Consider the following 21,632-nt stretch of genomic DNA (forward strand, 5'->3'; position numbering starts at 1 on the left):
TAACACTATGGCTTACAATATTATATCGTCGCCATAAGACCTATCTGTGTCGGTGCGACGTAAAGCAACTAAGAAACAAACAAAACAAAAAAAAAAAAAACAAAAAAAATACTATAGGTTGAATGTACTACTAGCTTAACACTACAAGTGATATTAAATTAAAACAAACCTACCCAACAACAACAACAACAACAACAACAACAACAACAACAACGACGACGACGACGACAACAACAGTACAACAAGCAATTCCATGAAGAGAAAATATTAGAAGAAATACTACAAGTTTAACATTCTAAACCCACAAGAAAATTACAAATTCAGTGTCCGTCATTTACAGCTTTTAATTTTTTCACTTTACACTAGCATTAATCATCATCTTAAAGGATTTGATACCGGAAGAGAATCTTTACATGTTACAAATTTAAGAACTCATAACAATTTCTCACATTGTATAATTTCACTCTAATCTTATATTCTCATTTTATATTTTTTACCATGACAATCAGGATCCTGATTTTTATATTTGAGTATGAGTGTAAAAAGGCTGATGATGCCCTTTTAAAGGGCAAAACATGTCCCTTTAAATTTTAGTTTAATAGGATGTAAGTCCTAACTTTGTAAATTCTATTGCATTGAATAGGTTGATCCTAATAAATTTTGGTCCTGTTTACGAAGGAAGGAAAACTTGCCCACATCAGTATGCTGGTTATTATTACACTACCGTTAGTGACAATTGCAACCGGGATATGTCCCATTTGCGATGTATTTGTTAATAATAATAATAATAATATTTAGGTACTTCGGTATATGACAGTGCAATGTGTAATTGTGTCTAGTTGTACGCGACAACTTGAAGACGATGTCCCAAATGCAACGTAAGTCGTGGATGTCGGTTATTTTGAAGAGATGCCACATAGCACAGCCCGCTGTATTTTTTTATTCAAAAGAAGTAAAATACGTCTGCAGAAAAACTTCTGGGATGGTCCGACACTTAAAAACACATAAGGAGGAATGGTCACAGAAGTCACAGAACACCTCTGGCCCGGTCTGAATCACAAGATGGTACCCTGCCGACGATTGTGAGGCATCCAGGTAGGTTTACATCCTAATAACAGTTATTAACACATTATACCAGTTATTAAGATAAGAAGTTCACTTGAAATAACTTGTGAACAGTTTAAGATACTGGCATTCTGTCTTCACTTTCGTTAATGGTATTAAGGAGCTCATAGTTCAACATGTAGTGCTTTCCTAGGCTTTTGACAAAATTTATCGTCACACACGTGTCCATATGAGAACTGCTAATGATAACTATCAAGCTTACACTCGTAGTTACTGGGACGTCGCACAGCTCGCAGCACATGAGAATCGGTCTTGAGAGCGTTGCCCATCACCCCTGCTGAGAGAATTGGAGCAAAATTGGGCATTTTAGATTACACGTTCCACTCATATGTAACGGGGGTTGCATATGTAGCAAAGCATACCTTTCCTCATCTCCAGTTCGAATAATGCACGCCTCTAGTATCCAAGTAGGTGTACATCCTATCTACAGTTATTTACAAATTATACAGGGTTATTCAGCTAAGATGTCCACCTCAAATAAGTTGTGAACAATTTAAGATACTGTACTGGCATTAAATTTTCACTTTCGTTAATGGTATTAAGGGGCTCACAGTTCAAAACGCAGTACTCTCCCAGGCTTTTAGTAACATTTATTGGCACACACACATCCATATGACAATTGTTGTTGATATACTATCAAGCTTACACTCGTAGTTACTGCGACGACGCACAGCTCGCAATACAGGAGAATTGGTCTCGAGATTCTCGCGAGAGTCTCGAGACCTGTGACGTCAGTCTCGAGAGTTTCAAGTGAGAGCATTGCCCATCACTATCAGACAGTACAACGCTGGCCTTCTGAACTAGAACTGGTAGGTTGGATCCCAGCTCAGCCTGGTGGTCTCTGAAGGTACTCAAATAAGCCAGCCTTGTGTCAGTAGATTAACTGGCACATCTGTGTCTCTACACACTGCCAAAGTAGTTAGTGGGATGTAAAACCAATAATATTATACTAGTCCTCTTCAAATTTCTTGGAGGCTACTTCAGCTCAACACTTCTTCTGCTTCCTTAATAGAAAAAAAACCTTTTCAGGATTGTGACAGTAGTGATTGTTGTTTTGAGGGGCAAAACAACAAGATTATCATCCCCCTTTGGGATCACAAACTTTACTACCACTTCTACAAACTCAAAATTGTTGACACACTAACCCACAGCTTTGAACCAGTGGCACATAATCAGCCATAATCAAAAATGACTCCATGCAACTTGGAGCCTTCAGAAACACTCTCCTCACTATAGAAACCAAAATGTTCACTCTAGGAAAGAAAGACTACACTGTTTCAGAATAATGAAGTCCATGTACTACATGAGTGACATGTATCATTTTAGGATGTAATATCTCAAAACCTTCCATAGATTTACACATTGTCAGTGCAGGCCATGAGAATACTATCATGTATATTGGGTGATGGCCATAAAAATTTGAGTACATCATTTCATATGCAGCAACTGTTGAATGATTCACCTTAGGTAACACATCAATAGTTAGATGGAATGATTTCTCCCTTTCTTCTTCCTCTCCTAATATTCCAAACACAAAAGTATGGATCCGTTGTTTCAACCAGTGAGACCACAAATTTTCCATCAGTATATTCCATTACCAATTAGTTTGCCCAATGTCAGTACAATAATAATAATAATAATAGTAATAATAATAATAATAATAATAATAGTAATAATAATAATAATAATAATAATGTGTGGCCTCCAGAGAGGACTGGTGCAGGTCTTTTGATTTGACGACCATAGGTGCCCTGCGCATAGTGATGAGGATGAAATGAAGATGAAGACGATACATACACCCAGTCCCCATGCCAGGGGAATTAACCAATTACGATTAAAAATCCCGGTCCTGCCGGGAATCGAACCCGGACCCCTGTGACCAAAGGCCAGACCAAATACCACAATAAGGTTGAGGGACAAAATTCTTCCTAACTATGAACTCATCATGGACTGACTGTTTTGTATACTCCTCCAGAAAATCATAATTCTTCCTAACTATGAACTCATCACGGACTGACTGTTTCGTACACTCCTCCAGAAAATCAACCAAGTTTTTATTCTTAGTTTACCAAACAGCATGTCCACCAAGATAAATGCTTTACACAGATCTTCACTAAATTCATTTTGCTGAGCTGAGTGGCTCAGACTGTTGAGGCACTGGCCTTCTGACCTCAACTTGGCAGTTTCGATCCTGGCTCAGTCCAGTGGTATTTGAAGGTGCTCAAATATGTCAGCCTCATGTTGGTAGATTTACTGGCACATAAAAGAACTTCTGCAGGACTAAATTCTGGCACCTCGGAGTATCCAAAAACCATAAAAGTAGTTAGTGGGACGTAAAGCCAATAGTATGATTATTACCGTATTTACGTGAATAATACCCGCACATTTTTTTAAAAATTTGAGGCACGAAATTGGGATGCGTTTCTTTTTTGCGTCAATGTTCGCATTTTTTTTCTTCAAAATAAGCCTACCTAAAGTTAGGGTGCGGGGATTATTCGGTGGCGGGGATTACTCGCGTAAATACGGTATTAAATTTATTTCATATGGGTCCAGATTTAAATAAAGCTGCAATCATGAGAGGCTGGTGTGTATATACTGTATATAAATTATACACTTCCTTCAGATTTAGCTCCTTCAGTTTTTTTGTATAACGTCACTTGAAGATCTTGAAACATATCTTTTGTTACAGTAACCTTTGTGTTAATTGCATCTAAGTTCTTCTTCTCAATTTAGCAAATGGTATGACCATCAAAATAAAGGCTTTACACAGACATTCACAGAATGTATTTCATATTGGTCCAGATTTATCTTAAGCTCCACTTATAAGAGGTGATCCAGTATTTCCTGGAATTACTTCACTAACAGTTTTCTTCACCTCATGTACTGCTAATTAAGTAGTAACAATGTAGCATTTTATACCTTGCTATGGACCACAAATTTGTTCCAACATTACTCAGCTGAGCCTGAGAAGAACTAATAGTTCACAGAAAGAAAATTTTTGTGAACTGGAGAAATGTCAACTCTGTTGCAAGTAAAATTCCTGTAATTACTACTTGCCTAACTGGGCTGCAGACGGATAAGCCATGGCTGGGGGCAGAACACTCTTCCAGTTTGTCAATATTAGCCCACATAGCGATGACTAGCACAGTTCATCCTCTTGAATATGGCATGATCACATGACTAATCCATGGGTTGCTATCATGTACTTCAATGTGTGTTACATTTTCTAATATTGTCCAAAATATATTAAAATATGCCCTCACATGTGAAGAATACAATATATGCCCTATTTTTATGAGAAAACTATCCTAAAAATGCAGTTGCAATATGCATGATTATCCAAATCCTGCTTATTACCATGCAAATTAAAACTGAATTGAATTTTGTAAAAAAAAATTTAAACATTAATGTGATCTTCAGTCCTAGAGATTATTTAATTTCAAAATATTTACCATAATATACAAAAGACTGGACTTAATAACTATTCTGAGGAAGCTTGATGTCACATATTGGAACAGTACCCATGAAGTGGAACAGTGGGGCAGAAACAAGATGAAGCTAGAAAAATCTGAAAAGGGATGGGAGAAGGTGGGTGCAAATAGGTTGGAGAGGACTGGAATAACATAGAATGGGACAGGACTATCCTCTTTCTCAATCAATGATCAATCGGAAGAGTGTGGGTTCAGTTCCCATTCTTGTCTAGTTGGCCACTTCTGTTCTGTACTTAACATCTCTTAGGCACGTACTATACAGTACATACTGAACACTACCTAATAAGTAGAAAGTTTATTTCAAGTACAATGTGGTCATGAAAGCTAGATGTTCACATGAACCAAGAAATAAAGTTATAAAACTAAGCAACAATTTAGTAGTATCATTATTATATATTCTTTGTGGAGTATATACTTTAGATTTTCCCTGTAAATAATCTGTATTTATTAATCATACTTTTTAAAGTATAAAAAACTGGGCAAAGCACTAACTTTCCTGCCTTCAAAACTGCATGAACTTTTGTCAAGATGGAACCTGCAACCTTGGCCATTAAGCTAGCCTGCAAACCGCTCAGTCACCAGCACTTCTGTGATTGGTCATAAGGTTGCTAATTAGCGTTTATAAATTCAGAATCAATTTACACTAGTGTCCAAAAGTTAAGCATAAGTTACGAGTAAGCAGGGCAACAGGAAATAGACCGCAAATCGCATGACATATGCACCTACCAACCTTACGTGTTTGCTCTGTACAGGAAAGGAGTGTTCCCTGTTTTGACTAGCAGTATAACTACAAGGTAAACACAGCCAATGCCTGCGCCCCATATTCCCTCAGTCGTGTTTGCTCTGTTATAGTGTGCGGAGTGTAGCCTCGTGGTGAACGTAACAACATAATGGCATGACGACGCCATTTGGACCCTGTTTTGCAGGGTAGAATACTTGACCACCTGGAAGCAGGCCAGACATAGACCGAAGTCGCTGTATCCTCGAATGTGCCACAAAGTGTCATTTCCAGGCTTTGGAGACGATTTCGAGACACAGGAGATGTTAGTCATAGGCCAGTACCAGGTCGATCAAGAGTAATCACTCCACAGCAGGACCGATATCTGGCCTTAACCGCCCGATGAAATCGGAGTGCAACTGCAAGACAATTTTTGGCGGAGCTTGCAGCCGTCTCAGGGGTTGCCGTTTCATGGCAAACTGTGTACCAGAGGCTCAGAACAGCAGGGCTGTTAGCTCAATGTCCAGCGGTGTGTGTCCCGCTCACTCCAGCACAGAGACGGGCCCATTTACTGTGGAGCAGTCACCATCGAAACTGGACCATGAATGAATGGAGACATGTGGTCTTCACAGATGAATCCCGTTTCAGTTTGCAGAACAATTCCTGTCGCACATTAATCTGGAGAGGACCAGGTAGCTGATACAACCACAGGAACATCGTGGAAGGGTATCAGTATGGTGGTGGTGGCGTCATCGTGTGGGGCGACATCATGTTGAATGGCCGTGCGGACCTCCACATCTTCATGGCTGGTCCAAGGAACACTGTTAACGCTCGGAGAGAAAGGGATGACGTACTGAGACAACATGTTCGACTCTTCAGAGGTGCGGTTGGTCCAGACTTCCTCTTAATGGACAATAATGCCCGACCGCACCGCGCTGCTCTGGTGGATAAATTTCTGGTCTGTGGATCTGAATCCTATAAAACACGCCTGGTATGCATTGGGGAGGCGAACTGCATCCCACCAGCCTCCACCAAGGACCCTCCAAGACCTTAGCATTGCCCTTCGGAGGAATGGGATTGACTGCTACAAGAGCTCTTCGACCATCTGATAGAGAGCATGCCACGTCGCTGCGAAGCACGTGTGGCTGTTAGGGGTAACCGTACACCCTATTAACAGCATATTTTGTTGTGGAGGACATTGCCAAGTTTTGTTAGTTGTTGCCAAGGTGTACCTTAGCTATCAGAACTTTTCTGACACTGGTTTTTTTTTTTTTTTCGACAAGTTGTGTGACATGGTGTGCGAGTCAGCTTCCGTTTTTCAGCAATCCGCCTGACATTCGTATCAGGCAGTATGGCCTTGTTTAGTGATTATGCTTAACTTTTGGACACTAGTGTAACATATATTGTACCAAAGTGATTTGAACATCAAAATGATTAATACCAGAGCAACCTAAGGTCAAAATACTCATGGGAAATTTCATCACCGTATGAAGCAATGCACAAGTATTCTTTCCAAAATACTACATTCAGCAGTCAAACAAAATACATTCCATGCAAATGTAACAGGAGGTTTGCTTTCTTCTATTACATAACAACATTAGTTCTTTACGGTCCCTTCAACTACGCTGATATTTTCAACATAGTGGAAGTCAATGATACAGTGTTGTCACATTCAAACATCCTCAAATATAGTGATTGGCAAGGAAAAAGCGGATCATTTTAATTTTTTTGATAAATGCTATATTAACTTACTTGAAACCTTGTTTTTATTGAACACACAACACAATGCATAGACTGTACTCTGTACATTCTCATTGTCAAAGATCAGTGTTCAGTTCTCAGTACAATATTTATGGCATTCTTAAAAAAGTTGCAGACTTTTGCATTTTCACTGAGTTTTACTGAATAGAATTAAAGGACATGGACATATCTGAATTCGTGATCATGCAACTGAACTTTCTCTTCCTCACACAGACCACTTTCCTCTCACTAGTAATGTGAGTTTTCACCCGTCGCGACGACAAACTCCATCTGCCACAGCAAGCTTATACACAAGGTCCTGGATTGTTTCCTGGAGGATGTGTTTCCACTCTTTCAAATGTGCTGTATCATTTCATTCAGGGTGTCAAAATTTTGACGTCAGACAATTTGCCCAAACATATCCTGTAGGTGGTCAATGGGACTGGGCTCTGAGCTATGTGCTGGCCAGTTTGGAGTTTGTATCCTGACATCGCTATGGAATTCTGGCACATTAGAGTAGAACGCAGCCCGGAAGGAGGTTTCGTTGCGCAGAGAGAGACAGAAGTATGAGGTGCGGTGATGCCAATATGACTACTCATAACAGCATGTACGTGTAAACATTTTTTCATCCAGTTATATCTTCAATTCCAAAGCGATGACCTTTATTTTTTGTGGGCTTAAACGTTTTCTAAAAGTCCAAATTAATTTTTAACATCAACCCCACGAAAGTGTTAAGGAAAATTTTCGAGATATTAAGGAAGGTAAATGGATGGTCCAGTTTCAATGCCGTAGGATATTCGCCGTTTTTATACATATCAAATATTGTTGTATGCAGAACATTTTTAATGAAATCATCGAGGACCGTCACTGGCTTCTTCCTCTAAGGGTTATTCTCTGGCGACCTGAACACCGCATTATTTTTATTTCCGAAGCTTGTTTTATCCTCTGTACTGTTTGCAGGCCGATACCACACGCGAGTGCTGTCTTCTTTTGAAGCATGGCAACATGGCATTCCTCACCTTCTCCGCCTATGAACGCCTGCTGCTGCATGCTTACCAAATACAAATACACTTTAAATACTATTTCCCTCGCCTGTCGACGGAATACTTGTCTTTTTGCTCTTCCTGGATCTATCGTACACTCGCAAATAGTTCCCTAAATTCGTTGATTATGATATTTACAAATAAAACACGAAACATTCACTCGTGACCCGCACAAACAGGCACCTCTTACTGAAATGATTCTATTGGCTCAGCAGAAAACACGTCATACTACATAGCGCGCGAATGTTACTGCGCAACCCTCTTCAAACCGCCTTCCGGGCTGTGTTCTACTCTAGTAACGTAGAGGTAACTGTTGTCCTGCATCAGTCTCAAGTATTCATCGACAAATAGATCAAAGGGGTTTACACACTCTGTTAACGCTTCCTCAATTGTATTGGCTTACCTTCAGAGCACCTCCATCAATGACAAGCTCCATTCATGCCCCCAAACCACAACGGAGCCACCTGCAAACGACTTCCTCTTGGAGATACTGCAGGGCAAATAATATTGCTCCCCAGTCCTCCTCCATACTCTCACTTGTGCCATCCTACTTCATGTGCTCTATATTGATATAGACTTTAAATTTTTTTTTGAATTTACCTTTTCATGTCTACCCTGCATATGTTTCGATGCATATTCCTTCCTGGAAAATTCTAAATTCCCATGGAAGGAATTAGATATTTTTTACCAATAGAGCATGTCAAAAACATATCAGATGTAAGGCTTTTCAGGCGTTTGCTCTATTAACCAGCGTTTCGTCCTCTGATAAGCTCACCTGCATACACCCAGCATCAGCGGGTAGGGTCTGACACATCCCACTCTGACGAGTCTAGTGTCAGACCTAAAATGAAACGCTGGTTAATAGAGCAAACGCCTGAAAAGACTTACATCTGATATGTTTTTGATGCATATTCCTTCACTCACTCCCACTGAAATTTAACTGGTTGCCATATTGGATGTTCATCCGTTTCCTTTGTTTTCACATTACGTCGTCGGCTCAGCTGTTTCTTACGCTTGTACTTTCTGGAATCATCTTACCACCTATATATTCTTGCCACCTTGCTTCTTTCGGCAGGTGGAATTGAGACTGTACGGAGCACATAGGACCTCGTTGCGGCATGAGAGCTTTCTCTGCCCCATCACTCTGCAGCTGTATTTTGAGGTGAGAGATATGGAGACTATTTTATCTAAATTTTAAACTTAAATCTTTTCTACAGGTACCTTGGCAGGAGTTGGGGGAGTAGTCTGCACGTTGTGGACAGCCAAGACTACTTTCAGTAAAAATCTACATTATTCATGTCAAATTACATCATGGAAACTGAATGACCATCTTCTATAACCTCTTTATCTACATGCCTGACATACATCTTGTGTGGTGTTTTCCTGGATCCTATCTCTCCCATCCTGGCACTTTTAAATTGTAGGTTATACTAGTTTTGTACTCTGTATAAGTTTTCTCTTTTCATGTATCACATCTTCACACACATTTGTGTTCTTAAGCAGGTTGTTAGCACCACAACTGGTTGTAAATATGTATTATGATCCCTTGGAATAGGTTTTATGTTCATGTATCACATTCTTATCCAGTATTGCATTAACAAGCAGCTTCTTACCACTAGCATTGGTTCCAAATTTAACTATTTTATTCATTGCCATTATATTAGTGAAGTTTATTATTCACCTGTAAGCTTTAGATAGAGACTATCTTTTCTTGATGTTGGCACTCCTGTTATTTATCATCAGCTGTGTCTTGGCAATTAATGTAGTGAACAAAAAAACTGTAAATGTATATTTATTCAGATTTGTACACTCCATTTTATTTGTATAGTCCTCCTTCATGTTATCGTTAAAAATCTTATAATTAAATTGTTGTTGCCTAATCATAAATTGTTATACTTTTCCACAGGTTTGAAAAAAAGAAGAAAAAGAACATGTTATTTGAGATTCCATTAACTTGTTGTTGCCCTTATATTCATCGCTCCTAACAGTCCTCTTTCTCTAGCATTGAGCCCGTCTTATTTCCCTTTTATTTCCACTGCGCATATATGTATATTTTACTGGGATTCTACTGAATTCCCCATTGAAGTAATAACCCTACTTTGATTGCACTAATGTTACCCCTAAGGTGACGTTACACACTCTACCATCAGGCGACCAGAGACAGACTCATCCGTGACTAATACCATTAGCTACTGGTTTACAGTCCAGTTTTGGTATTGATGCGCTGTTTAATGCTGGGGAATTAAGCTGCACATCAGAGCTACTACCAGAAGACTGGACCAGGGTAGTGTGGAGGAACATGCCACCCCTGGCAGTTGTAGACCGCCCCCCGACATCCTGAATCATGCCATCTCTGATGGGTACTGAGTTTAAAGAACTGTCTGAGCACACTGGACATCACATTAGTGGAATAATGAATGCTTTGACCACCCTATAATATTGAAAGTTAGAAACTTCACATATTAAGCAATAGCTTTCACAGCATCTTCTCGACTAAAAAGCATCTATACTCAACAAATGTGAAAGAGAAACTGAAGAAATGTTGTAACTCAATTCAATAGTTACAGTATATACACTGATAATCCATTAACAGCTTTCATCCAGTATCACAAAAGCTTTTAAAGCCTGAAAGGTGTTATTGCATGCGAGTATAATAAAATCAGCACTTGGTACTTGAGGTTGAAAAGCAGCTAATGGAGTGACATTTATGATCTCTATCTCTAAAACTATTGAACAAATGTTTCTTAGCTGACGAAACATTCCTAAATGCAAGTCCTCTCTGTATGTTGGTGTTTCATTGTTTCGGATTCAAGTTTTACATAGTGATCCACTTTATCTGCCAGTAAGTGTACCACTGACCTCAGCATGAATAAAGCCTGTATCTTTTTACAACTGGCTTTATGCTGCACTAACACAGATAGGTCTTCTGGCAACGATGGGATAGGAACGAGCTAGGTGTGGGAAGGAAGCGGCCATGGCCTTAAGTAAGACACAACCCCAGCATTTGCCTGGAGTGAAAATGGGAAAAAAAAAACAGAAAACATTTTCAGGCTACCAAGAGTGGGGTTCGAACCCACTGTCTCCTGAGAAAATGTTCACTGGTAAATGCATATACAGTAGAACCCAGTTTATTTGAAATAAAGGAGGCAGAGGTATTTTGGATAACAACAGGATCAGGGGTGAAGTTCGTGAAATGGTGCTGGAACTCTACTAGTATGAACTACATGTACACGACTTCCAAAGGTGCCACATTAAATAACGTAAGACAAACTGTTGTAAACTCTAGGAAAACTGAGGAATGACGGGTGGAAGTTCGTGGCAAGATTGGATGAAGCACATATTTCCTGTTATAGAGTAACAACATTCGAGCCATTCCCCCAGCAATATCGATATGAGATATAATGACTGTCACTGAAAGGAAAAGTTTCCCCAAATGAATTCACGGATGTTGCAGGTTTGTTATACTGGGAAGTCCGCTACTTGCAGCTAGTCACAAAAGATGTTGTAAATACTGTGTACTTCCCAGGCAAACATTATGATTCCATAATTTTCCGAGAAGATATACTATGTTTGTAAAAAAAGACATTCCCATCTGGTCAGCTTTCATAAATAAAGTGTACACCAAGATTATCCCTCATATTTTATCATCAAATACAGCAGAAAACAGAAATCCATGTCATATGGTTTATAGACATACTGGTGGAGAGCTGTGGACTACTCACATGACATCTCAAATATCTCTGTATAGAACTGTTAATTATTTCTCAACAGACTGCAAAGAGGAGAGAGAGAGAAAATATTCATGTCTCGTCTTTACCGAGAATATCCATGTGTTTTCTTCCCATGCACTACAGAGCATTTGTTATTAATGCTGGTGGCCCAGCAGAACACAATCGATGCTGCATCATTGGATATCTTGAGGTGCACTTTATTTCAAAATCAGTCACACATATACAGTATATCCCAATCAGCCTCCAGTATTTACAATAACCAAAGATAAATCAGTTTCCTTTTGTATAAAGCAAATAAGTTTCTTGAGTAGGATGAAATAAGAATAAATGGTAAACATGATATTTTTCATAAATCGATCATTTTGTTCAATTTAAAAACAGAAATGAACCTACAAATAACACCTGAAATCAATTTTATGGACAAGCAACCAAATGAAACATAAATGGACAGTATAAAGTTAATAACAATTACATAACAATAAATTTTACATCAAATGGCTCTTTAAGATACAATCTCCTTCAAATCCATATGGTAAGTTATATTAACAAAAATAATACCTACCCCTTTTCTCCATAAAGCCTGTCCACTATCAAATTATCTTTTTGTAGATTCTCCATAGCATATGGACAGGTAGCTGAAGTATGATGAGTACTATATTTTGGTCCTTTGATGTGTCCTATTCCACGACACCCACGGGTTAAACATTCTGGAACTATTTCCATATCAGCAGGAGCTAAAGGTAAAAATTAAAAAAATCTTGTTTTGTTATGATTGTAGGAAATACTGTGACAAGCATCATCTAAATAACTCTGGATTTATTGTATTGTATAGAGCACCAGAACGCAAAAGAGATCGCTGTGACATCTTTAAAAATTCAACTTTCTTTAAATTTTCTTTTTAAAAAAACTTTGCCTAACTTTATAAATTGCTAGTAGTACCCCACATGCTTCTCCGCATGTACAAATCACGAGTTTTGAGAAAAAGTTCACTGGTAAATGCATATACAGTAGAACCCAAATTATTTGAAATAAAGGAGGCAGAGGTTTTTTCGGATAACAAGTTTTTCCAATGATTCACAGGAACAATTTACAGTTATGACTTCCATTTTACCCAATCAGTAACTGTTGATATGCTTAACTGGCTGCAACATTTCATAAAATCGTGCCATTGTCTACTCACCTCACTGCTTCAGTTTTTCTTTTATGGTTATAACTACCCATTTTTTTTTCTTGTTGTTGTTGTTGACACTGTACTGTATTCACAAGAACTAGTAAACATATTTTCACAAAATTATTGAACGCTGCACACATCACCAGAGAAATGACGATACAGGCAAACACAGAAATGTTCCCACCTTTAAATCTCCCATGGACTGCTTCCAGAATTCTTGAAAGAATATTGTATAGAGTGGGTGGACAAGAGGTTCAAGTAGGAACAAAAATAACTTTCACTTAAGACACACTAGTCGGTTGCAAAACGTAAATAAACTGAGGTTGTGAGAGCAGATTTACAGCATTCCTAAAAAGGTCATTTATATTTATGCAGTGAGAAGGATAAGACACCCTTATTTGGAACTTTGCTGGGAACGGAAAGCAAAACAACAGCTCTGTCATTTATACATTGTATATGGAAGGACATACAGAAAATAAACTTTTTGCAGAGTTTTGGTTAAGCCAGATTTAAGAAATAAAGTAAAAACACAGTCATGATTACCAGAAAGAGTTTGAGTCTCTCGATTCACACAAGCGGGGTGACGTTTCCAAGAAGATGATAATTTTAACACCCAATTAAGGGTGAAAATGAAACGCCCACGGTGGACTGAATAGTGTGATGAAGCTCTCAAGAAACAGTCTAAAGCCTGGAATTGCTGGAAAGAGACAGGATAAACTGAAGAATTCCTTATCTATATATATATATATATATATATATATATATATATATATATATATATATATAAAGTAACTTGTCCTGACTGACTGACTGACTGACTGATTCATCATCGGCGAGCCAAAACTACTGGACATAAAGAAATGAAATTTTGGGGATACATTCCTTTTAACATGTAGGTGCTTGCTTTGGATATTCCATCGCTAAGGGGGTGAAAAGGGGGATGAATTTATAAAAATGAGGATATCCATATCTCAAAAACTTAAAGGTTTGAAGACGTAAATATTTGTATTTGGAATCTCCTTTAAAAATAAAGAAACACTTTTTTTTTTCCCAGTAAATCCCATTAAGGGGGTGAAAAAGGGGGAAAAAGGGGCTGAACACTTTTATGAGCAGACTTATATCTCAAAAAACTAAAGATGTTACAGACATGAAAATTTATATTTGGAATCTCCTTTGAAAATAAAGAAACACATATTTTTGTGTTTTTTGATAATCCGATGAATAGGGGGTGAACAGGAGTGACAAACGGGGTGAATTTTTAGAAAGACACTATCTGCAAACTATCTCATACACGTAACATATTACAGATGTGAAAACTGGTACTTGGAATTTCCTGTAAAAGTAAAGAAACAAAATTTTTTTTTTAAAATCTACTTAAGGGGAACTGAAAAATGAGGTAAATTTGTAAAATTAGCGTATATACAGTATATCTCAAAAACTTAACATGTTGCAGACGTGAAAATTGGTATTTGGAGTCTCCTTTAAAAATAAGGAAACACATATTCTTTCGTTTTCGGAAAAAACCCTTAACTGGGGGGGGGGAGGGGGTGACAGAATTGAAAAAATAGTTGAATTATTTGTATGAGAATGTATATATACCAAAAATCTAATGATGTTACAAACATGAAAACTGGTATTTAAAATCTCCTTTAAAAATAAAGAAACACGCAATTGGTGCGGAAATCAACTTGGGGGGGGGGGGTGTCTCTGGAAACGGAGATAAATTACTTTTACGAGGATACATATATCTCAAAAACTGAATGTGTTACAGTCGTGATAATTGGCATTTGGAAGCTCTTTTGAAGAAACGGGTGCTGTTTGTTTTTGGAAAATTCACTTGAGTGGGGAGTGTGAAAGGAAGTAAAAAAAAAATGAATTATTTTTCTAGAGAAACTTATGTCCCAAAACTAAAGGTTACAGACGTGGAAATTGGTATTTGGCATCTCCTTTAAAAATAAAGAAACAAGCATTTTTTGGGTGGGGGAAACCAACATAATGGGTGGGGGTGTAGTGAAAAAGGAATTCAATTCTTTTCATGAGGATACTTATATCTCGAAAACTGATGATGTTACAGACGTAAAAATTTGTATTTGGAATTTTCTTTCAAAGTAAAGAATCACGTAATGTTTTTCTCTGGAAAATCCACTTAAGGGGGAGAATTACGTGAAAAATTAATTGAATACTTTGTATGAAAATACTGATACCTCAAAAACTAAAGATGTTACAGACGTGAAAATTAGTATTTTTAATCTCCTTTAAAAATAATGAAACATGCATTTGGCGGCGGGGTATGGGGAGTGGGATCAACTTTGGGGAGGGGGCAGTGAAAAAGGAGTTTAATTCCTTTTTATGAGGATACATATATCTCAAAACTGAAGATGTTACAGTCGTGATAATTGGCATTTGGAAGCTCCTTTATAAATGAAGAAACAAGTTTTTCCAGAAAATTCACTTACAGGAGAGGGTGAAAGGAAGTGAAAAATTTTATTCTTTTTATGGAGAAAACTTAAGGTTACACACATGAAAATTTGTATTTGGGATCACCTTTAAAAATTAAAGAAACAAGCACTTTTTGAAGGGAAGAATCAACTTAACGGGCAGGGGTGAAAAAGGAGTTTAATTCTTTTTATGAGGATACTAATATCTCAAAAGCCGAACACGTTAGAGGCATGAACATTTGTATTTGGAATCTTCTTTCAAAGTAAAGAAACACGTGTTCTTTTGTCTTTGGAAAATAACTTAAGGTGGATGAATGAACTGAAAAAATAGTTCAATTCTTTGAATGAGGATACTTATACCTCAAAAGCTAAAGATGATAAAGAGGTGAAAACTGGTATTTGGAATTTCCTGTAAAAAATAAAGAAACACGCACTTTTGGGGAGGGGGAATCAACTTAACGGGTAGCAAGGGTGGGGGTGAAAAAGGAGTTGAATTTCTTTTATGAGGATACTTACGTCTCAAAACTGATGATGTTACAGACGTGAAAATTAGTATTTGGAATCTCCTTTAAAAATAAAGTAACACGCATTTTTTCCGGAAAATTGACGTAGTTGGTGTGGGGTTGAAAATAAGTAAATAAGGAGGTGAAATATGTTTATAAGGATACTTTATCTTAAAAACAGATGCCTTTACAGACGTGAAAGTTGGTATTTAGAAATTCCTTTCAAAATAAAGAAACATGTATTTTTTGTTTTCGTAAAGTCCACATAAGGCAGGAGAGGGGTGGAAAGAAGTAAAAAGAAGAAGCTGAATTATTTTCATGAGGATACATTTATCTCAAAAACCAAGGTGTTACAGATGCACACCGGGCGAGTTGGCCGTCTGGTTAGGGGCGCGCAGCTGTGAGCTCGCATCCGGGAGATAGAGGGTTCGAACCCCACTGTCGGCAGCCCTGAAAATGGTTTTCCGTGGTTTCACATTTTCACACCAGGCAAATGCTGGGGCTGTACCTTAATTAAGGCCACGGCCTCTTCCTCCCCATTCATAGGCCTTTCCTCTCCTCCATCGTCGCCATAAGATCTATCTGTGTAGGTGCGACGTAAAGCAAATAGCAAAGAAAACAACAAAAAACAGACGCACAGACCTGAAAACTGGTATTTGGAATCTCCTTAAAAGTAATGAAACACGTATTTTTTGTTCTCGAAAAATCCAGTTAAGAGGCTGGAAACAATTGGAAAAGCGGGTGAATTTTTAAAATGAATACTTGTGTATCTAAATTATGTCAAAACTTAACATGTTAGAGACAAGAAACTTGGTATTCGAAAAGTCCTTGAAAAATACAGGAACATGTACCGTTTTGTTTTCGAAGGAGGCACTTAACGGGCAGTGAAAATAAGTGAAAAATAATGAGGACACTTATATCTTAAAAACTGAGGATGTTAAATGAAACTCAATTTCTGGGTGAATTTTTATACGTTAGGAAATTTCAGATAATGTCTTAGTACAATGCCAAGGAACGATAAATTTGAACAAATTACAAAATCCACGCAAGCGAAGCCGCGGGTAATTGCTAGTCCAATATGAAGGGACTGCTAAGGTGATCCATAATACTAAATATGCTTATGAGAAAGTTCAGCTTGAGATCATTGAAAACGTTCAGAAGCAACACAACTCATAATTTTTATTATACTTTCAAATCTTGACTTACCAGCTACCAATCCCCTTCACTATGTTTCCAGGATAAGAACAGCAAACTTATTCTGAATAATCATGAAAACTGTGAACATTTAGCTCAATATTTTGAGTCCTTACTCAACTGCCCTTCTCCAGCATCAAAGATTTCAATGTCTGGGTCATCCATCATTTCACCTGATTGCCTTCCTCCCAAATGAGAATAAAATTGCCCAAATCATCACTGAATTTCTCCCCAACAAAAGACATCAGGCAAGGATTCCATAGTTGCTAAACTTCTGAAAATGGCTGGTCTCAATTTTGTTACCAAAACGGAAGAATTCTTTTGTGATAACCTTGCCAGACAAAAAAATTAGTCACCCTAGTGCTCATGCACAGATGGTACAGCGAACGAGTCCCATGCTCAAGCACATATGCACTGCCTCTATGTGAGCATAAAGCAATAGCAATCAGTGAGACATTGATGTTTCAAGCAGGCAGTGTATGTAAACAAGGGTAGATGAGTAAATGTAAGGATGTGACAGAGTGGCAAAAAGGGGCAATCGTGTTTGGCCGTGCCCATAACCATACGGTGCGTGCAGTTGGTAGATATGATGGTGTATTGCAGCAGACTGTTCAATGTGTCGGCAAGCAGTGGTGAACTACACGAGACCACAAAATACGACGTCAGAATTGTGGTCGGAAAAAGATCCTGATTGAGAGGGACCGGAGACGTGTTTCACGGCTTGTGAATCAAAATCCGACAGGAATGCTGCATTCAGTGAATGAAGGTCCATCCCAACCTGTTAGCGAGAGAACAATGCGAAGGGAACTGCATGCAATGAACCTCTCGAATCGGTCACCTCGTAAGAGACACTGCTCACACAGGCACATAAAGCTCCGCATCTTCAATGGGCTAAAAATCATCAAACGTGGACAGTAACCAACTGGTGGAACGCAACGAGGTCTGACGAATCACGGTTTTGCCTGTATTCCAATGATGCACGTCATCGAGTGCACCAAAGGCCAAATGAAGCATTTCATCCTGGATGTGTGCAAGGTCAGGTTCAAGTCAGAGGTGGGTCTGTGATATTTAACGGGTGTTTTTCGTATCATGAATTGGGGGTGCTCACTGAGGTGACCTCTAACATGAACCAGCATCTTTATTTAAACATTCTGGATGATCAGGTGTTTCCTTTCTCTGAACATATATTTGATGAGTATGCTACTGATACTCCCGATTTTTCGAGATGACAACAGCCAAGTTCCTTGGGCTGGACACATATCTGATAGGTTTTATGACCACTCTTGCAAGTTATGAATCTCATTCCGTATTGACGGTTATCACTTTACAAAAGAAAATATTTATAAAATCCTCCTATCAATACAAGTCAAGTCATCTGTTAGATGAAGCAAAGTCTATACATGTTTCAGCCTAATCTCAAGGCCATCTTCAGTAGTAAAAAAGTGATTACATAATATACAAACACAAATTAAAAATCGTAATGATATGAAGTGACAGTGATCATGTTTAGTGAGTTAAAGACACATTGACCACACATGACCACTCCCCCACCCTATTACATCTTGATTGGCGTGCAAAATCACCTGACATGAAACCCATTGAAAATCTGTGGGACATGTTGGAACGGCAGAAAAAATTCCGGCATAAGCATCCCCGCAATTCGATGGAATTGCACGATCAAATCCTCAGCGAGTGACTTAACCCGATGTGATGTACCTGCACAACCTTGTGGACTCACTTCCTAACTGAATCCAAGTGGTTATCAAGTGCAGAGGTGGAGTTACACAGTATTAAACGATGCTTCCAATGATTTCTCCACGAGTGACTAATTTTTTGTCCGATGAGCTTACATGGGAACCAGAAACTATTCCCAAGGAGTGGCAATCAGTTCGTAGACATCTTCTCCATGAAAAAAAAAAAAAAGGCAATAAAGCAGATGTGAATAACTACAGAGGCATCTCCCTCCTGTCAAAAACACTTTAAAGTCACACTGGAACTGTTGTTGATCTACAGATTGGTGAATATCAAGCCGGCTTCTGTAAGACCCGCTCCTGTTGCGAACAGATCATTGAACTAAAGAGTATCATCAAAATTTGATCTCTTCATGTTAAACAACTTGTACTGACTTTTGTCAATTTCAAGAAAGCCTATGATTCAACTGAACGATTCAGTCTTCTGACATCCTTGGGGAGATTGATGTGGACAACAAGACTTGTTCTATCCTCAAACAAATCCTGACCAAAACCTATTTACAAGTGAAATACATTGGGAAAATCTCTAGATCCTTTGAGGTCAAGATTGGTATTTCATCACTGCGATTGCCTTTCATCCATTCTTTTCATCTGTGCTCTTGAAATGGTCATCCATGAGTGAAGAAACAGACTACCCAATAATGGTATTAGGTTGGGGCAATGGATCCAAAGCAGTGAACAACTGCCTTGCTATCTGGCTCCTTAGCTGAACGGCCAGCATAGTGGGTTTTGGTTCAGAGGGCCTTGGATTTTAATCTTAAATGGTTAATTTCCTTGACTCAGGGACAGGTTGCCTGTGTTATCCCCAACATCCCTGCAACTCTTACACCACATACAACATTATCCGCCACCACAACAACACACAGTTTCCTAAACACGACAGATGCCATCCACCCTTGGAGGGTCTGCCTTATGAGGGTTGCACCAGGCTAGGAATAGCCACACAAAATTATTTATGACAGATGACATAGTCCTAACGGCAGCAGATGACCTCAACATTGTCTGCCTCCAAATTGAAACATTACAAGAAGGTGCAGCTGCAGGTCTCCAGATTTCTTTGGAAAACCGAAGTAATATGATCTCATTGTCATAATACAGTTGCATTTCTCGATATTAAATATAGAAAAATCAAACGCTGCATTCATTTTTAATGCATCGGAGAAAGAAGCCCAGAAATATCAGGCTAAATACACAATGAAATGGTTTTTAGATCTGCAAATCCAGTTATCAGTCCAGATCGACCTCATGGCAGGCCAAATAATACCACTAAACATCAGTAGTATGTCCTGAAGCCTTATATGCTGCTGAATGCTTGGCCCTCACTCACTACGGTGAAATAGAGAGGACACAAATGAAAGACCTTGACAATGTTATGCGATGGACAGCAGGCAATGGAATGATGATATATGGGGTTAAAAGTCATGCTGTGAGTCTCGCTAATAGACAAATTCCTCTCAGTTTCTTTTTTACCTTTTCTTTTTTACAATTTGCTTTAGATCGCACCGACACAGATAGGTCTTATGGCAACGATGGGATAGGAAATAGCTAGGAGTGGGAAGAAGCGACCGTGGCCTTAATTACGGTACAGCCCCAGCATTTTTCTAGTGTGGAAATCGGAAACCACAGAAACCTCTCAGTTTTAACTACTACATTGAAGGGGTGAAAGTTCCTTATGGGGTTCACTGTAAGTACCTAAGTGTCAATATAAGGAAAGATCATCAGGCTAATCACATAAATGGGATTGTAAACAAAGGATACAGATCTCTGCACATGGTTATGAGGGTATTTAGGGATTGTAGTAAGGAAGTAAAGGAGAGGGCATATAAGTCTCTGGTAACACCCCAACTAGAATATGGTTCCATTGTATGGGCCCCTCACCAGGATTACTTGGTTCCAGAACTGGAAAAAATCCAAAGAAAAGCAAAATAGCAGTGTTATGAAAATGTTGCAAAGTCTGGGCTGGGAAGATTTGGGAGAAAGGAGACAAGCTCCTTGACTAAGTGGTATTTATGTAAAAAAAGAAAATCAACTGACAATTTAAAAACTTCCACCTTTCCAGCACTTTAATAATCTTTGATTATTCTTACATCAAAAGAACATTAACACGTTCAGTACCAGCTTCTCAGCAGGACACTTGAATGCCTGGACCAGCCATTTTAATGCCAGGCCCTCTTAACTGCATCACTTAATAAAATTTACCATTACTCCTGAACTATATCTGTTAGAAACGTGATACTTTGTGCTTACCTCTAGTAGATACTGAGGGTGTGATATCTGGTATCACAGGTTTCAGAGTGGAGAGGAACACCGCACTTATTGCAGTACCATATTGTTTCACTTCTAACTTTGTTTTTTGTGCACACTCTACACTTTCTTGAGGGGGTGCTCTTACTTTTTACAGGAGGAAATTTGACAAGAACATGCTGCTTCCTTTTTCCATCAAGCCGGAAAACTGAGTCCTTTGTTGGTGCTCGTTGTGGGGGTGGGGATTTAGAGGTGTTCATACTTGATGAAGATGCTTCAGAAGGAACTGGAGATACTGACTGAATTATTTGTGTATCTTGTAGCAGATATCTACAGACTGTTTGCATGAACAACAGAAATGTGAGGGATTTGTTTCTAGTGTTCTTTTGATGAAGCCTAAATGCATTGAAGAGGGCACATTGTAAAATAAAAAATAAAAGCTTTTTGGGCCACTTCACTGTTTTCCTCATGAATGGATACATT

At 38.6% G+C, this 21,632-nt stretch overlaps 1 protein-coding gene across 1 annotated transcript in view; it reads right to left on the reverse strand.

Annotated features, from left to right (window-relative positions):
* LOC136864575 (lethal(3)malignant brain tumor-like protein 3) overlaps positions 1-21,632 on the reverse strand; it is a 399,309-nt gene that overhangs the window by 203,883 nt on the left and 173,794 nt on the right. The window contains exon 9 of the mRNA XM_067141757.2: positions 12,411-12,582. Within this exon, the coding sequence (XP_066997858.2) occupies positions 12,411-12,582 (172 nt within the window). The remainder of the gene's footprint in view (positions 1-12,410; positions 12,583-21,632) is intronic.

Source organism: Anabrus simplex, chromosome 2 (genome assembly GCF_040414725.1).
Source record: "Anabrus simplex isolate iqAnaSimp1 chromosome 2, ASM4041472v1, whole genome shotgun sequence".
In the NCBI taxonomy this organism is placed as follows: domain Eukaryota; kingdom Metazoa; phylum Arthropoda; class Insecta; order Orthoptera; family Tettigoniidae; genus Anabrus; species Anabrus simplex.